This window comes from Tachypleus tridentatus, chromosome 2 (assembly GCF_004210375.1).
Source record: "Tachypleus tridentatus isolate NWPU-2018 chromosome 2, ASM421037v1, whole genome shotgun sequence".
NCBI classification, from domain to species: domain Eukaryota; kingdom Metazoa; phylum Arthropoda; class Merostomata; order Xiphosura; family Limulidae; genus Tachypleus; species Tachypleus tridentatus.
In genome coordinates, this window is record NC_134826.1 from 126,556,048 (window position 1) to 126,573,071 (window position 17,024).

At 30.3% G+C, this 17,024-nt stretch overlaps 2 protein-coding genes across 3 annotated transcripts in view; one reads left to right on the top strand and one right to left on the bottom strand.

The window, feature by feature from the left end:
- Positions 1-3,666, top strand: part of Aasdh (Aminoadipate-semialdehyde dehydrogenase) — a 42,701-nt gene extending 39,035 nt beyond the window's left edge. Inside the window, 4 exon segments of the mRNA XM_076490840.1 lie at positions 66-229; positions 805-930; positions 2,031-2,162; positions 2,942-3,666. Of these exon segments, the coding sequence (XP_076346955.1) occupies positions 66-229; positions 805-930; positions 2,031-2,162; positions 2,942-3,361 (842 nt within the window). The 3' untranslated portion in view covers positions 3,362-3,666.
- Positions 3,667-4,591: 925 nt separating this feature from the next.
- Ac13E (Adenylyl cyclase 13E) overlaps positions 4,592-17,024 on the bottom strand; it is a 39,298-nt gene continuing 26,865 nt past the window's right edge. Inside the window, exons 5-6 of one of the 2 annotated variants that reach the window (XM_076490839.1) lie at positions 10,229-15,168; positions 4,592-10,073 (exon numbers count right to left, since the gene is read on the bottom strand). In XM_076490839.1, the coding sequence (XP_076346954.1) occupies positions 13,303-15,168 (1,866 nt within the window). In that variant the 3' untranslated portion in view covers positions 4,592-10,073; positions 10,229-13,302. Of the gene's footprint in view, positions 10,164-10,228; positions 15,169-17,024 lie in introns of both variants that reach the window. The other variant, XM_076490838.1, reaches the window with a different exon arrangement.

A 17,024-nucleotide genomic window follows, 5' to 3' on the forward strand; every position in this document is an offset into this window, starting at 1 on the left:
TTCAAATTGTAAAAATTTCCTTGTAAACTTTCAAGTGTTTAACTGTACATTTCACATAATTTCAGGTTGTTATGATAATTTTTTGTACGTACTTGATGTACAATTTGGCTCACTTTGGTGGAAAGTGAAGACAGCTGCTGAAGTGAAATGTTCTCCTGTTGTGGATTCACTTTCGGGATATTTCATATGTGGATCTCATGATCACAACTTGTATGCCTTAAATATTGAGGTGAGAGGAGCATATAGCATCATGTATATTTAATGAAATATTCACCAAAGTGTGAAGAAAATAACTGCAGTTCTTTATTTAATGTTTAAACACTCATTTTTCAAAGATGCAGTTTTTTCACACCAGATTTTTTTGTGTTACACATTCAGGATTTTGATCCTCTTTTATAAAATGCTCCACATTAATTTTTTATAATGTTTAATCAAGGATGTAGATTTTGGATAAAACTTTCACATCATTGATTTTAAATTATGTTTTATTTGCAATGTAAGATCAATGCTGCCTATTTCTTTATGCATTTTTTGTTCCCTTATATTAAATATATATAATTTTGATTATGCATTAGTTTGTTTATTGTTTTTACCTTTATATTGTGATTTGTAACTGTTTGGTTGTTTTAGTTATTGTGATGTTTGTTCAGATACAAAAAAGTTCTACTGATTTATTTGACGTCAAGAAAACTTTGTGTTTATATATATTTTCTATTACTACAGTCAACTGTAAATTAAAGCTTTATGGTTTTATTTATATTGAGAAAATGTATTTGCAAATTAATATCTAATTACCACTTGCAGAAAAAAGTGTGTGTGTGGCATACAAAACTCAGTGAAGCAAGTATTTTTGCATCTCCATCTATTTCTAAGGATCCACATCAGATATATGTTGCAGCACTGGATGGTAGTGTTGCAGCAGTAACACCAGTAAGTGTTTTTTTGTTCATGTGGAATACATGAAAAGGGTTTAATAAAGTTACATAACTGAGTCGATATTGTTTTTTGATAGCAGTTGAGCTAACTAAACATTATTTACTCAAGCAGGTTTGTGAACCCAGAAACAAGATAATAATTTTTTTTAAGTAAAAATTAGGAGCAAAGCTTGATTAACCTAAATGATATTTTTATTAAATAACAAACCTCTAAGTATAAGTAGGTTCATGTTTGATAGGTTTATATTCTAACATGTTAAACACTGCATGAGAACATAGTTGATTATCATAAATGAGAAAAACTTAACATTAAGATACAAAGTGAACAGAAAACAACTAAAATTACAAAATAACATTTTGTTATACATACATATTCTAATATGAAAAAGGTTGAAAAGTATTATTTTTTGGTTAAACGATTTAAGGATGTTCTGATTAGTTAAAATTACATCTGTTTTGAGAGATAGGAATTTGTTACTATAAATTTTTAATATAACAACAAAGGAAACAACTTTTTATATACATCAAAAACTGTAACATACAATAACATTCAGTTTTTCTCGTTGTGTATTTAGCTTGTTAATAAACTGCATTATGAAATTCTGTAACTTTGTTTCGATTGTATGCTGATAATTTGTATTAAAATTTGAAATATAAAGATTTATATATTTCATGTCACAAGAGAAAAATAGTAATTTTTTTAATAAACCATTGTCTCTAATGAACTGCTATAAACTGTTTGATATTTAGCTAATTTGAACTAAATTAGGTCTCAGTTTCAGAAAGCTATCTTGGGTATGTAGGAAACATTGGGCTCTGATTATAAATTAATAGAATCTGTGTTCTTGTCTTCAACAACATTTACTAGGAATATAATTTCATTTAAAGAATGCTATGAGCATGTGCCAAATGATAAAATATACATATTATCAGAAACTATGAATTATCTGTATTGGTTTGGGCTTGGTAAAATCACAAAGAAAGGTCATACTGGAAACAAATATATGCTAGAAGTTATATGCACTTCTCTTTAGATAGCATACAAATTTTTCGTTTACTATTTATGTTGATTATAACATTGTTATTCTGTTGTAGCTTTCTGGTTGTACTCTGTGGCAGTACGCCTGCAAGAAACCAGTTTTCTCTACTCCTCTAGCAGTTTCAGTGGGTGTGTGTGTTGCTTCAGTTAGTGGTGAAGTTGTTCTTCTAGGTCACGATGGAAACATGGTATTACTTGTTAGCATTACTTTAACCTTTTATTTAAAGGTTGTTTAGTCAGCCAAAAACTACAGACAACATACCATTTGTACAAATACTGTAAACAACCACAAATAAGTGTTAAATCATGCACCATACTGAACCATCAACTATAGATAATGTGCATTTAGTACACAGTGTGAACATCTTTCAACCATAAATAGTGTACTGTTATTACATGTTGTGCAGACAGCCATTAACTACAGATAATGTACTGTCTTCACGCACTGTGTAAATAATCATTAATCAACTCTACATAATTGTAACATATATGTTTTATCATCAGTTTCAGATAATGATATATGTAATATGCCGGAAGTAATGGTGTTAGTAGATAGTGTAATGAACCACTAATCAAAGATAAGTGTTTGTAACATACACAAAGATCGTAGCCAACTGCAGATATGGTATATCTTGTGACACACATGGGCAAACCATCGACTGCAGACAAGTGTTTGTGTGTACAATATAGATGGCCATTAATAATAGATAACTCTTATTTTAAACATTTAGTGATTCATTAAACATAGTGAGAAATAATGATAAAAAATTGTTCAATTAGAATAAAAAATAACCTCAGATTAAAGTCACTGAAAAAATTAGTAACCTCAATCAAAGTACAAATAACCTATATTTACCTCAAATGTAGGTGATAGTTATGGTAACTTGCATGAATTGTAGTATTTTTTGTTGGAGCCTTTTCATCCTAACTTAAATGTTCATAGTATATTTTTTTATGTATTTATTAGATTTGGAAGTTTCAATGTGGAGGTCCAGTATTTTCTTCAATTAGTTACTGCCGGGGTCAAAAAAACGAGAATGCCATAATATTTGGTTGTCATGACAATTCAATCTACTGTGTGTCTTTGAAGAATGGTACTTTAATCTGGAAATTTGAAGTTAATTCTCCTGTGTTTTCTACACCCTGTGTAGCTGAAATAGTACTGAATGTATCCAGCTCCACTGTTAAAAGACTGCAGGTGGTTACTGTTTCATCCACAAGTGGATACTTTTATGTCCTCAGTCCCTTCTCTGGGAAGCTTATTACCTCACACTGCTTTCCAGGGGAAATATTTTCTTCCCCTGTGATGGTCAATAACCAGCTGTTACTTGGTTGCCGTGATAATAGCATGTATTGTGTTGAAATTGTTACTAAACTTGATAAATGAATGTAAATACTATATACAGTGGATAGATGAAAAAAAAAAAAGACTTCTTAGCATGTCATCTATTTTTGTACTGTTTAAAGAACATTAACTAAACATGTAAATCTTGCATTGTCGGTATTGTTTGGAATACACTATTATACATGTTAATATGCTTCACTAAATGATCTCTTATTTCTAAGTTATTATGTACTTTGAAAATGGACCGTGTAAGTAAACTTTGTGTTTAGATTCCTAAGGTATGTTTTATTATTTTACCTAATGTATGTAAATATTTATTATTAAAACAACAATTTTAAAAGTTATAATTTTCTTTGGTATTGAACCTCTGAAAAAACAAACTCTTGCTAATTTGAAGCATGAATATTAGAATATTACTTAACCCTAGAACACCTACTGTTTATGATGGAAAATTTAACAATGGCATTCTAAGGTCAAGCACAATGTTTAACCCCTGAACAGTGTTATATTCCTTGCTATTCTTTATGGTTGTACCAAACACAATAGATAGAGCTAACAACATAGTACAGACAAGCTCTAATCACATATGTTGAAACATGTTTTTGCTAGTTTATTAATAATAAAATTCTGGAGCATTGCAGACATGATCTACAGGTTTGTTCTCAAACAAAGTTGTTTATTAGTTGCCACACGTACAACTATTTTTTACATAAGTACATTTTCAGTAAGCATGTTAATAGGTTGTGTATTTTTCAAAATAAAACTGTTCACACATCTTAGGATGTTTAATACATTTTCAATGTCTATGACTGCATTTTGAGGCACATCTGTACTTTATATACACAATACTACCATCATGACGTCTATACCATGCAATGTTTTGGGGGGTTTCATGCAATGAAATCAACACAAATACCTCTGTTCTTAATAATTTAATACTGTTTGTCAGAAATGGTTAATATATTTTCCTATGGTACTTTTACATAAAAAAACACATGAAATTTGTTTGAAACTAAAAATATCAGAGGTGATTACAAGATAGTTATTTAAACATTAATATTGCACTGATGAGATTGAAAAGTCTCAAATTAAATATTGCCTTTTTTATTTATATGTGAAAGGGGCCCATTTATCATAATAACAATAACTATTAAGATTACTCATTACAATACAAAGTGTAACTTGTGGGGAATACTTAAAATATAAATATACTTCAAGAATGTGTAAATATATTCACTCAACTTCTGAAATAAAGCAACTTTTAACAAGAGATTTTATACTGTTGCTGATTTACAGCCATACACAAGCCATTTTATTTTTATAACCTCAGTAAACAATACATACACAGCAACTGACAATACATACATCATGTTACCTAAAGCATACGCAATCTCATTTTCTTTGTAGAAGTGCATACCAAAAAGTGTCACACTCCCCTGTGACATGAGGAACTGTAGTTTAACACTGAAATCTAGATGTTGAAAAACTTGTATATTCTTTAAAAAAAAAATAAACACAATTAGCTACTTATAGTATTTCAGTGGTCTCACTTCCTCATGTTATTTTACAGAAACATTTAATAAATTTGAACTTTTGAACTGTTCTTTGTAGGGTTACCTACAATGTTGCAACATAATTTTGAAAACTAGGATCAGAAGACAAAGGGTACTTCTCACATAGTATTTAGTAATTGAAATAATATTCTGGATGAACACTGAGTTCAAATTTAATAAATAACAAAAAAAAAAAAAAGGATATCAACTGTGGCTTTGGTTACAATATATTGTTAGACTTGTTGAATTTGAGAGTTCAAATGACCAAGCTCTAAAATGTATCCTGGTAGATTAAATTTAAATAAATTATAAATACACATAATTTCTATATAAATACTTTATTAGTAATCCAAAAAGTTGGATTTTGTGTATAAAAATGTTTGCTGGTACCATATCCGAGTTGGTTTCAGTTGTGAACCAACATATTTCAAGTTATTATGACATTAAGTATCTATTATAATTTAAAAACTAAATTGTTGCAAGTAACACTTCTGTACAAATCACCATTAAACTTTTCATATAACTACAAAATTAATCCAAAAGTAGCTGCTAGTAATTTTATTGAAATTGCAAGTCCAACAACAATTATTTTATAACAGACCCATTTTCTGAAAACAAAAACAAGCAAATAATAGAACATGAGCAATGAAAACAATTTATTTTAATTTAGATATATAATTAACATTAAAACCACAACAGTCTAAAAAACATTTCACTTTGGTTTTTTTTTCTCTTTTGCCATATTAAAGTCTAGTGTAAACTTCTACTTTGTTTTATATTTGTTTATATATGACTACAATTTAGTGACTTTGATATTTTGTTTTATCTAAAGTACTTTTCAACTAGTAAAACAGAAGAAAAAAAGATTTTCCACATAAAGTTTCATGGTGTATGTATGTGTGTGTGTGTGTGTGTGTGTACACGTATATATACACACACAGAAATAGAATTTACATTAATAAAGACGCACACACAAATGGAGTTTACACTTAAGATGAAGTTGATTCTGAAATAAAACAAAAGCAAGTTATTAAAAAGTTTTAACATGATATAAATCCATTACAGGTGCTTTACTATTGCACACACCATTTCAAGGTTCAAAATGTATGTGATTACATGCAATGCTAATGAGCAGACTACTAACTAAACCCAAATGGTCACCTGCTGTCAGTGAACATCAAAAATATTATTTTAAAAAAAATATGCCTACATGGAAAGGTGTCTCAATTTAAAAGTTTTGCAACCATAAACACTAAACATTCAGATGGGTTTGACATTAAAATCAAATGGGGAAAATAAAATGTTCAACATAAAATATATATAAAGCACAATACAATCAACAATAAATTATTCTTCAAACCCAGATTTGGACAGATTTTTCCTTTTCAATACATTTGTTAAGCTATTGATAAGAAAACAATAGCATAGATTCTGAATGTTTCAATGGTTGCCTTTGCTGAAGGTTCTAAAAGTTGATTGTCAAAGAAAGACAACTAAAATGCCTGGAGGCTTTAAATATCCAATCAATTCTTCATGTTTATCATTGACATTTAAAAGAATCTCTTACAAAATACAGAATAAAACCATGTTAAGTCTTATGAAAAGTAATTTTAAGAAAATTATATGCAAAGAATAATCAAGTTTAATGTTTTCACTCATGATAATAAGGCAAATCTTGCAAGTTGTGTAACAAACATGCCAGCTAAAAAATACTCCTGAGTGGTGAAAATTCCACACTTTTAATGTCAAATGTTCAATGACATTAAGGCAAGCTTTAGAATGTAACAAACTCCTGAGTAGTTCTATTGCCTACATTACATTCATTATACAAACATATTTCCCTAGTAAACATTAGTACAGTATGTAAAATACAAGATACTATTAAAAAAAACCTGCCAGTTAAATAAGCAATACATGAAATGAAAAACACTGTCATGTTTTACCAGTATAAAGTATCATGCCAATCAATAACTACAATCCATAAACTCTACTGAAAAATAACAACAATGCTCATGGTACAAACAGGATTCTGAGCTACCATATGGTGTGAAAATAAAGCTTGCAGCACTTTCCTCTTACTTTGAAATTTATCTTAGATTCTCTTACAAATAAGTATTTTTTACAGAAATAACTTGTAAGCCAGTTTCAGGGAATCTAAGGAAAAGAAAGATAAGATCTTAAGTTTGCTATAGATGTCATGGTTTTAAGGAAGCAAGTATTATAAATTATAGTCTCAGAAAAGTTGGTTATTCATAAAGAATATATTCACAAAAAAGTGTTGGGGACAATACACAATCTCATTCAGGTATCAATGGTTGATTGTAAATAATACAGGATGGCCAAATAAGAGAAAGACAGTTTATACACTATGTGATACTTTTATATCTCCATATACTATCTATACATACACACACACATCATTCCTTCTTAACAGTGTTATATACTGCTAGACTAGAAACATTTGTAGACAACAACCAGGATTTTCTACAAAACACATTGAGGTCAATGGTCAACATCTTGAACATTTACTTTTCAAAATGTCAGAATTGTTTTGAAAGTTTGCCACACAGTAAACCATTAAAAAACTAAATTTCTGTCTTGTTTTCATTTGGTCCAACCTGTGCAATTGGGGGGAAAATCAGATGCAGAGATAAATCAGTCCTATGCGAGTTAAAAGTAGATGACACTTTGATAAAGAAAATACATTTCAGGGACTACAGTAAAATGTAACGAATTCACACAAGTCAATGGTGAAAAATAAATCAGTATATAAGGTGTTAAGTCACATAACACTTGATTATAATTACTACTACTATCCTTTTCTCAATGCATAACTTGTAGTCACTTGGGTATAATTGAAGTATATTAGCTAGGAGAAAAAAAAATATTAAGTAATTTGGAAAACTCATCAAAACAAAGCTTATTAAATATTGTACTTGTTATAAGCTCATAAAATCCTATTTCATTTTACTTCTGGTTTAACAACCTTTTAAATTAACAGCCAAGAAGTTTCAAATACTATCATGGTTATAAACAGCTATTTTAAATACCTCAATTCTTGCTGCAATTAACCCTACTTCTTAACAAGCAACAAACACATATATTTAATATTTCATAAATACAGCTCCTATAAACTTCAAACATTAGAGAAAACTTTATTTACAGCTGCATTTGTTCTATGTAGCTGCTCTATGCACATAAACATTTTTATATTAGTAGTAAATAACAAATTCACATTATAGTAAAAAATATTAACAAATATTGGTGAAAATTTATACAAAAAATTTTGAATCTTGCTCATGAACTAGTACGAGATCTTGATTAATATAATTGTATCTCACTGATATCATCCTGGAACAAATTGATGAGGTAAAGAGCTTGCACACTGTCATTAAAAACATTTATTTTTCAAGAAAATCATAGCTTAGAAAACAAAATTCATTTTAGCAAATAGCTACTTTAAATCCTGGATTCATGTTAGTTTTAGATGCTTGATTCACTTCACAGACATTTTTCATAATAATGCAATATAATAAACATTCTTATTTATGAATTTCTACTAAAAATAGTCAAGCATGATAAACTTAAAACAGCTGTTTGCAAGCAGAAAACTTTCATTAGTACTTACAGTATCAGTCTTGTAAACCACTTTAAATGCAACAAAACATAATGCGAAAAAGATTGAATCACTTAAAAACTACTTTTCACATATAAAAAAATGTGAATAAGAAAAACAAAAGAATAAAAAAAAGAAGTTTTTTTTTCTTTTCCAGTGACTAATATCTGTTCACATTAAGGTTTTGTTTCATTGATATGGGTATCAGTTCTACATCTTAGTATTGCAAGTATTCTATCTGGATTATAATTTGATTATGTGATAAAAATGTTTTTAAATATACATATAAGATGAACTTTACACTTAAAAATAAGCCCAGTATAAAGGCAAGATATTGAAACAGTGATATTAACTAGAATTGAAGTAATAGAAATGGACAAAATTCAACTTTAATAGAAACAGAATAAAAGAAGGATGTTTGAGTTTTTAACAACTTTAGTAATTTTACTAAAAAGAGAGAACTTTCATGCTTAGTCGTACGTTATGGTCCATTTCTTGGGTCACTTATTTATTCCTGTTTTAGCTAATTGCTTTTACAGTAGGCTTGTTTTACCTATTTCAATTCACATATCATATGACATTATTTCATATTACATTTATGTTCATCCTATCTTTATATTTTTGAGAAACTTTAAAAATCAGTACATCAAACATGAGAGTGTAACCTACTTAGTTTTTATATGAACTCCTTCACTTGAGGATAATAAAACAAGAATAAAATAATAGATTTTTACATAAACTAATAAAACAGTCCTACTTTAATGCAATCATAGTAAAACATTGTTACATAATTAAAATACCACATTCTAACACAAATACAGTGAATTACACATCATATAAAGTAGAGAAACAAACTAAGGAAAAGCACAAGGTGATGGATGGCTGGGGAACAATTTCCAGAATAATACATTCTGAAAAGAAAAGAAAGAACAAAACACAAAAAGTCATTTTCACAAGAAGCTAGTGAACCACACAAAAACTTATTTTCCTTCAAACACTAATTCTCACAAAATGTTAAAAGTTGTGCAACATTGTGAAACACAACACATTCTAACAAAATGAAAACACATAACTTATACTGCCAAGACAGAAATCTACAAGTTCTTCAGGAGTATAACGATGCAGATAACATATCCTCATTGGAAAGTGTTTACTAAACAGCTTACAATATTGGATTCTCACAAAATTAGATGAACAAAACACCATATCTTGCAAAGATGATAATACAGTTTTAGGATAACATATTCTGATATCATGGTAGTAAAACAGGCCAGTGATTATACATTCTTACATGACAATAAACTGCAACATCCTAATAAAATACTGAAATACCGTGTTCAACAGTAAATTATTTATTACACATTTTGAACAGCATATTTTTACAGGACAATAAAAAACTCTGAAAAGCACATTCTCACAAAGCAGAAAAAAATGATACATCAGGGTTAACACTTCTTAGTTGGCAGTACAAACAGTCACATTAATACATACATACCTAACACAAACTTTCAAAAGAACAAAATGATACATCAGGGTTAACACTTCTTAGTTGGCAGTACAAACAGTCACATTAATACATACATACCTAACACAAACTTTCAAAAGAACAAAATGATACATCAGGGTTAACACTTCTTTTCTGGCAGTACAAACAGTCACATTAATACATACATACCTAACACAAACTTTCAAAAACAAAATGAACACAAAAGTGAAACAGTCACATTAATACATACATACCTAACACAAACTTTCAAAAGAACACAAAATGAAGGAGTTGAGTACAAGAAACTCAAATGAAATAAGTGATCATCACAAACACAAATATAAAATTACACATCTATCCTTACATACCCAATTTATACAAGTAAAAAAAAGTATGTTAACCTGACCTAAGGATATGTTGTAAAGAAATACTCTATTCATGTAACATAATACAGAACATTTAATATAGGAGTAATTCTTGCAAGTTAAAACATATAGCAAAATTTAATTTAAGGAAAACTATTTAAACATGTATTATTGATTCAATACTACATAAAGTAGTTCAGTGTATATTTGTATATAAAAAGAATTTATCTACATAAAGCAAGCTTTCTTTTTAGAAACTGAAACACATAGAGGGATTACAAAAGAATTATATTCCACTTGCTCATTGATTTATTACAATCTTATTTTTATGTATACATGCTCTTTCTCCATGTAGCATTTCAGAAGGCAGAGCAACAACTCAGATTCAGTAAAAGAAGTAAATCTTTATGACAATGAACAATCCTGGGGTATAAATTATGCATCACTGTTCCAAATAAGCATAATATACAAAACAATTCAGCACGTATAACATACATATACTCTTGGTTATGAAGGTATAAATTAACTAATGATTACTATAAGATTTTTATAACATGCTTACCCTCACAAATGCCCTAGAAATCACAAAACATTAATTCTTGCCAACTGAGCTTAGAGATACAAAAATATACACAACTTTGAGATTTATTATATTACTTAGATCAAGATTTGATCCCAAAACTCAGAACTAATGGCACTTTTGTTTCAATTCTTCATAATCGGAACATCCACGTTGAAAAAAAGAGTTAAACTTTTTTCAAATATAGCTGATTCAATTTCTCAGTGACAAGTAAAACCCTACTATTATGCATCTCACTATGGTTAGCATCCTGCAGATATTGCATTAGTTCAAACTCTCCGACAACTGCAAAAAATAATGTATCTCAGACCTTTAAAGACAAAGAGCACTGTTACTATTCTGGAAACAACTGTAATTACAGTTAACAAAGTTAGTGTTCTACTTTACACCTATCTAATGTTGATGTTTTAATAACTGTTTTTACTGAATATCCTTATGTTTTAAATATGTCACCATCATCTTGGAAATCATTTCTCCTCAAGTCACATCACACAACCATTTATGTATCATGCATATTGAAAGAAATACATGTAAAAACACCAAATCCCAAGATTTAGCAATAGATTTTGTTCTTTACTCATTAACACATTCCAATAAAACACTAATCATACTTCAAACATACCAAATCCCAAGTGATGCATTACATCACAAGTGACTTTTGAACAACTTCAGTGTTAAACATTACAAGTTGTATAAAAATCAGGATGTAAAAAAACATTACAAGTTCTCTGCCAGAGATTTTGGCTTCAACTCATTTTACAGAACAAAAACTGAAATAATTTTCCTTTTAGGAATCCAGTGTGTAAAGCTACAATTCATAATTATCTTGCTGTAAACCAGCCAAAAGTGCATTACAGTTTTACACATGTATGAAGTGGCTGTAAAGAAATAAAATAGGTATGCTTTATTTTTTAGAAAAGTATGCATTATATCGACAAAAAAATTTACATTTATCAAAGTAAATATGTATACAATAAAATTGTATAACCGAAATTACTGTGGTGAAATTTATAAATTTAAAGGTTTTCTTACAGATATACCTGATATATTTTTTTTAAATTTAAAAAGAACAAAATAACATTTGGTAACAAAAAAAAACAAAAACAAAAAACAATACTTTTACATGGAATGTACATACTTTTGTCAATTTCAGAACATTCATTTATTCAATACAGTAATCTCACTGTATTTTCACACAACTGCTTTAACAGACATACTGTAATCTAAAGTTTTGTATTTTTTTTAACTTAAGGGCAATGAAAGAAAAATGTTCTGATATGAGAAATTTTACCTTACTTAGCTAGTTTCCTATGCTTCTAAAAATTGAATGTATTCTTCAGCTAAAAAGTAACTGAACATTATTAACATTTTATGAAAGATATGATAGTTACAGAAGAATGGGGTTCCTGTAGTTTTACATGAATTCTTATAAACACATTACAACAGTAAACTTTGTAAATCACCACTGTCAAATATGCAATTTTTAACTGATCTATAAAGCATTATATACAAATTCAAACATTTAAAAATATCATTATGCCTAGCATATAATGTAGCAACAACAAAAACTTGTTTTATAAATTACCTGAAAACATATGGTTATTTGCTGTGACTACAAGGTACTTCCAGTAATTGAGCCAAACATCAATTTTAGTGTATACTTACACTTGTCCTGTATGTCAAGATTACCAGTAATTATTAAAATGTAAATTTACCTATGGGCAGCTATATACTTGTGACTACTGATTAATTTTTCTCTAAATGGTTAAGCACATTCATTCAAACTTGAAAACACACTTTTCTGTTTCCACAAATAATTAAACTCAAATGTTTTTTTTGTTCTTCATGCATAGAGTAAATACAGAACAGTATATTTCAAATTTGACACCTCAGAGTCATAAGCATCTACATATAAGTGTGGATGTGTGTAATGCTGTGCAACCTAAAGAATGCAATGCTTACTATATATAAATATAACAACATGTTATATTTGCAACTTACACACAATTCAGTGGTATCCTCCTCATTACTCCTCAGATTTTGAAATATCATTGAGAAAAATATTTTACAAGTCAAGTCAAACAACTATACATCTGCATTTTGCAGGTTTTGACTTTGAATTACGTTCACATGCATGTTTTTTTGGACACTGAACTGGCTGGAGGTAGGCCTAAATTACTAGTTTAATATTGTCATTTCATGAGCCTTTAGGTTATAATACAAACTTACAAGCAGCACTTATGTTATTTTTCTAACAACATGGCAGTAGCTGATAACAATGCATCTTCAAGAATGTTTCTCTTACTAAAAAACTAGCAACTACATTATCATTAAAAATTAACAATCTGAGTATGAACATTTTTCCCACTAGAACACAACTATGTCACAGAGGTGCTAAGCCTTCAGGTTCCAGTTCCTCATCTGATGAATTGTTTGCCTCAGCTTGATGTAATGTTGGATAGCTAACCCCATCTTTTCTCTTAACCAGAGTGTAAACATTCATATTATCCTTCCCTTTAACATATATAGATCCTCTTTTTTCAAATTCAAACACATCTTGCAGTACAAATACACAATGTTCAGGAACCTGAATATGACCTGGAATCCCAGTTGAGTCCATTCTACTAGCTATGTTTACAGCATCTCCCCAGATGTCATAGTATAACTTTGTTGTACCAATAACACCGGCTGTAACATCTCCAAAATTGTATCCAATACGAAAAATGAAACTAAACTCCAACAAGTCACAATTGAACCGTTCAATTACCTGTTGCATTGCAAGAGCAAAATCCATTAACTCAAACAAGTGTGTACAAGGATGTGGATTCTGTTGCCGAATATGTGGGTTTAAGCCTGCGGCAGCCATAAACGTACTACCTATGGTCTTAATTTTTTCCACATTCTTGAATTCTGGTCTATTTAAGAGCTCATCAAAGTCTCCAATAAGCTCATTTAAAACTCGAAGATATTCTTTTCCTCCTTCATATGATTCATCATACATTTCATGGAAGTTTACAATACTTGCAAATATTATGCCTGCATCCTTGTGGTTTTCTGAGTATTTAGAAGTTGATTTCAGCTGTTCTGCAACATGTTTTGGAATGATATTATGTAATAACCAATCAGCTTGATTTTTCATGGCCTGAATTTTCTTTTTGTCTCGAGCTGCTGTAACACTTCCATGAAAACTAAGCCGGTAACTGATTTCAAACTCTCGATTTAAAAACCATATGAGAATGGTAATAAGAATACCATCCAAAATAATTTCATACACTAGAGAATGTCCACAATGATATAAAACTGTGGCAGTATTTGTTTCAACAACCACATCATCTGGATCTAGAAAAACTGACCTGTTAAATGTGGAAACAACAGAGGTTGGTTCTGGCCAATAATCTATGGAACAATGACAATATGATGCACTGAAGAGCAAAACAAGACCAGCCACAGCAGTGCCTGCCAAGACAGATTTCAGCCAACAGTTCAAGTGGGTAAAGTTGCAGAAGTGAAAGATGGACACAAACATTAGATACAGAAATGCATGAGTCTTTTCTGGGGTAGCCAGTACATTGCTACAAGAAAAGTTGGAGAAGACAGAAGCTACAGGGAGACTAACAAGAATAGCTCCACAAATGTGCCATGGATACCACTGTGTACAGAATCTGTAGACTTGAGACAAGCATGCAACTCTAAAATATCCTCGAGAAGCAAACGTCTCCCTCAGACACAGCAGGATAATGAACATTTCCCAGCAAGTAGCAAGAAGACAGAACAGCAACCACGGTAAAGGAGAATGAAAAAGCATAAAGCAGGAAAAAGCAATGACAATAAACACTACAGCTGACACAAATACATCACAATACATATTAAATGTTGCAGATGACACAGTTAAAGTTGCATCCTTTGAGTCTCGATAATGAAGTCGTTGCCTGTAGTCTCTTTCCATTGCTGGTATGACAAAAAATAATGATAACTGGTTGATAGGAGGTCTTACAAAGTAGTCAATGTGGCCTGCATCTTGCTGCACACAGCGGATCATTTGTAGATCCGACTGTTTTCTTAGGTGTCTTAATCGAGCTAGACTTTCATTCAGTGAAAGGGCAGGATCAACTAAAAGACTGCAACCCTTCACGCTGGAGCCACTACCACGACCAGTGTCAGCCAACGAAGTCTGGCTAGAAGTAAAGCATCCAGGGACTACACGATGCGATAAGAGGTTAGTTGGGGAGACGTAGCTTGCATCCAACATCTGTGGTAAGAAAAAAAAACTATTAAAATCTATAAATAAATCTAGTTTTTTATAATGTTAATCAAAAAGTTATTTGTATTCAATATAAAAAAGTAATCTGAACTTTAAGCTCATATCCCATTTGTTGAATTATTCAAAATGAAGCTTCAAAAACTACCTAATGTTATTATGTTTGTACAGACATATTGGGAACATATAACATAAAAGAAATATTACATCTGATTATTTGACACAGATTAAACAGACTCGTTAGTTTTCCATGATCAAACCAGCTTTTTAAAAACTTGTATATAACTCTAATAATGAACAAGGATGCTATCTCCAGTGACTTTTTAAATAGGTATACCAAACTTCTATACTTTGTGGAAGTATAGTACTGTTAATGGTCCTTTTTTTTTTATTAAATCTTTCAACATAAATCATTTTAAGATAGTAGACAACAGAAGACCAAACTTCCAAGTTATGCTTAGTATATCATGTCCAATAATATTTGTCTATTTATTTCAAAACGGATCAATTTTTGTTTCCCATTTTTCTTTCAGATTATGTGCAGGATTATTTTAAATAACCAAATATAATACTCTGTTTAAAAATAATAATTCCACTGCCAAACAAAACTTGACACCTTTCTAAAAACCTCACATGATTATTAATGTACTCGACAGTCAACAAAAGAGAAAAACCTGTAAATATTATTATACAAATCTGGTAATCTTTTTATTTGCAAATAGTAATGTAGGTGGGCATACTATTATTGGAGAAATAGACTTAATATTCTTGTATCAAATATATATCAAAGATGAAGAGCAAAAAACATTCCCTTGTCTTATTTCATATAGTCTACATCAAGACTAACGAATAAAATTAGAATGGTGACACCATACATAACTTCTGTTGTTCATAATTTAGGCTTAGTATAACAATTTCAGGAATTGCATCTGAATAAGTTACCTTCTTGTAAATTTTGCACTTACATAACACATTAAGAACAGTCATCACACTTATAATATGGCTGTTGTCAATATAAACGTACACCTTTGTGCAAATTAATCGAAACAAGACAGAAAATTACAATTTTTTCAATTTTTTGCATTTTATTTCTGAGAATCCAAAAATTACTCACAAATTAATGCATGATATGACCGCCTTTATTTTTCAGAAGATCATTAATCCACTTTGGCATCGAGTCCACAAGTTGACTGCGATCTTTACTAATTTTTGGATTGTGGTACCACACCTCAATTAGCTTATCTTTTGTAGTACAGTCTTTTCCCCGAAGTCTTTCTTTACAAATCGCCCAAAGATTTTCAATAGGATTTCAGTCCGGAGAGTTTCCAGGCCAGTCCAGCACCTTTATTTGCATTGTAGTCATAAAATCCTTCACAAGTTTAGAGGTGTGGCACGGAGCCAGATCGTGCTGAAAAATGCCAGATCTGTCTAGAAATCTCTTTTGCAATTCTGGAACGACTCTTCTCTGCAAAACTTCAATGTACTTTGGTCCTCGCATCATACCTTCTATGACATGCAAGTCTCCGATGCCATAGTAGCTGAAAAACCCCAAAACATCTTCTTCAAGGGATGTTTTACATACTGATTGATGTGAGATTCTCGAAGTTTCTCACCTGGAGATCTGCGAACATGGACTTCTTTGACCCTGTACGAAGAAATGAGTCTTGTCACTGAATAACACCTTCCTCCATTGTTCTTGCATCCAGTTCTTGTATTTTAGACCCCATTGATACTGTTTTTTCTTCACTGAGTTGGTAAGAAGTTGTGTTTTGACTGGTTTCCTTGTCCTTCTAACGCAATTTCGAACGATGTAATATTCCTCAAAATTTCATCATATATCCCAAAAA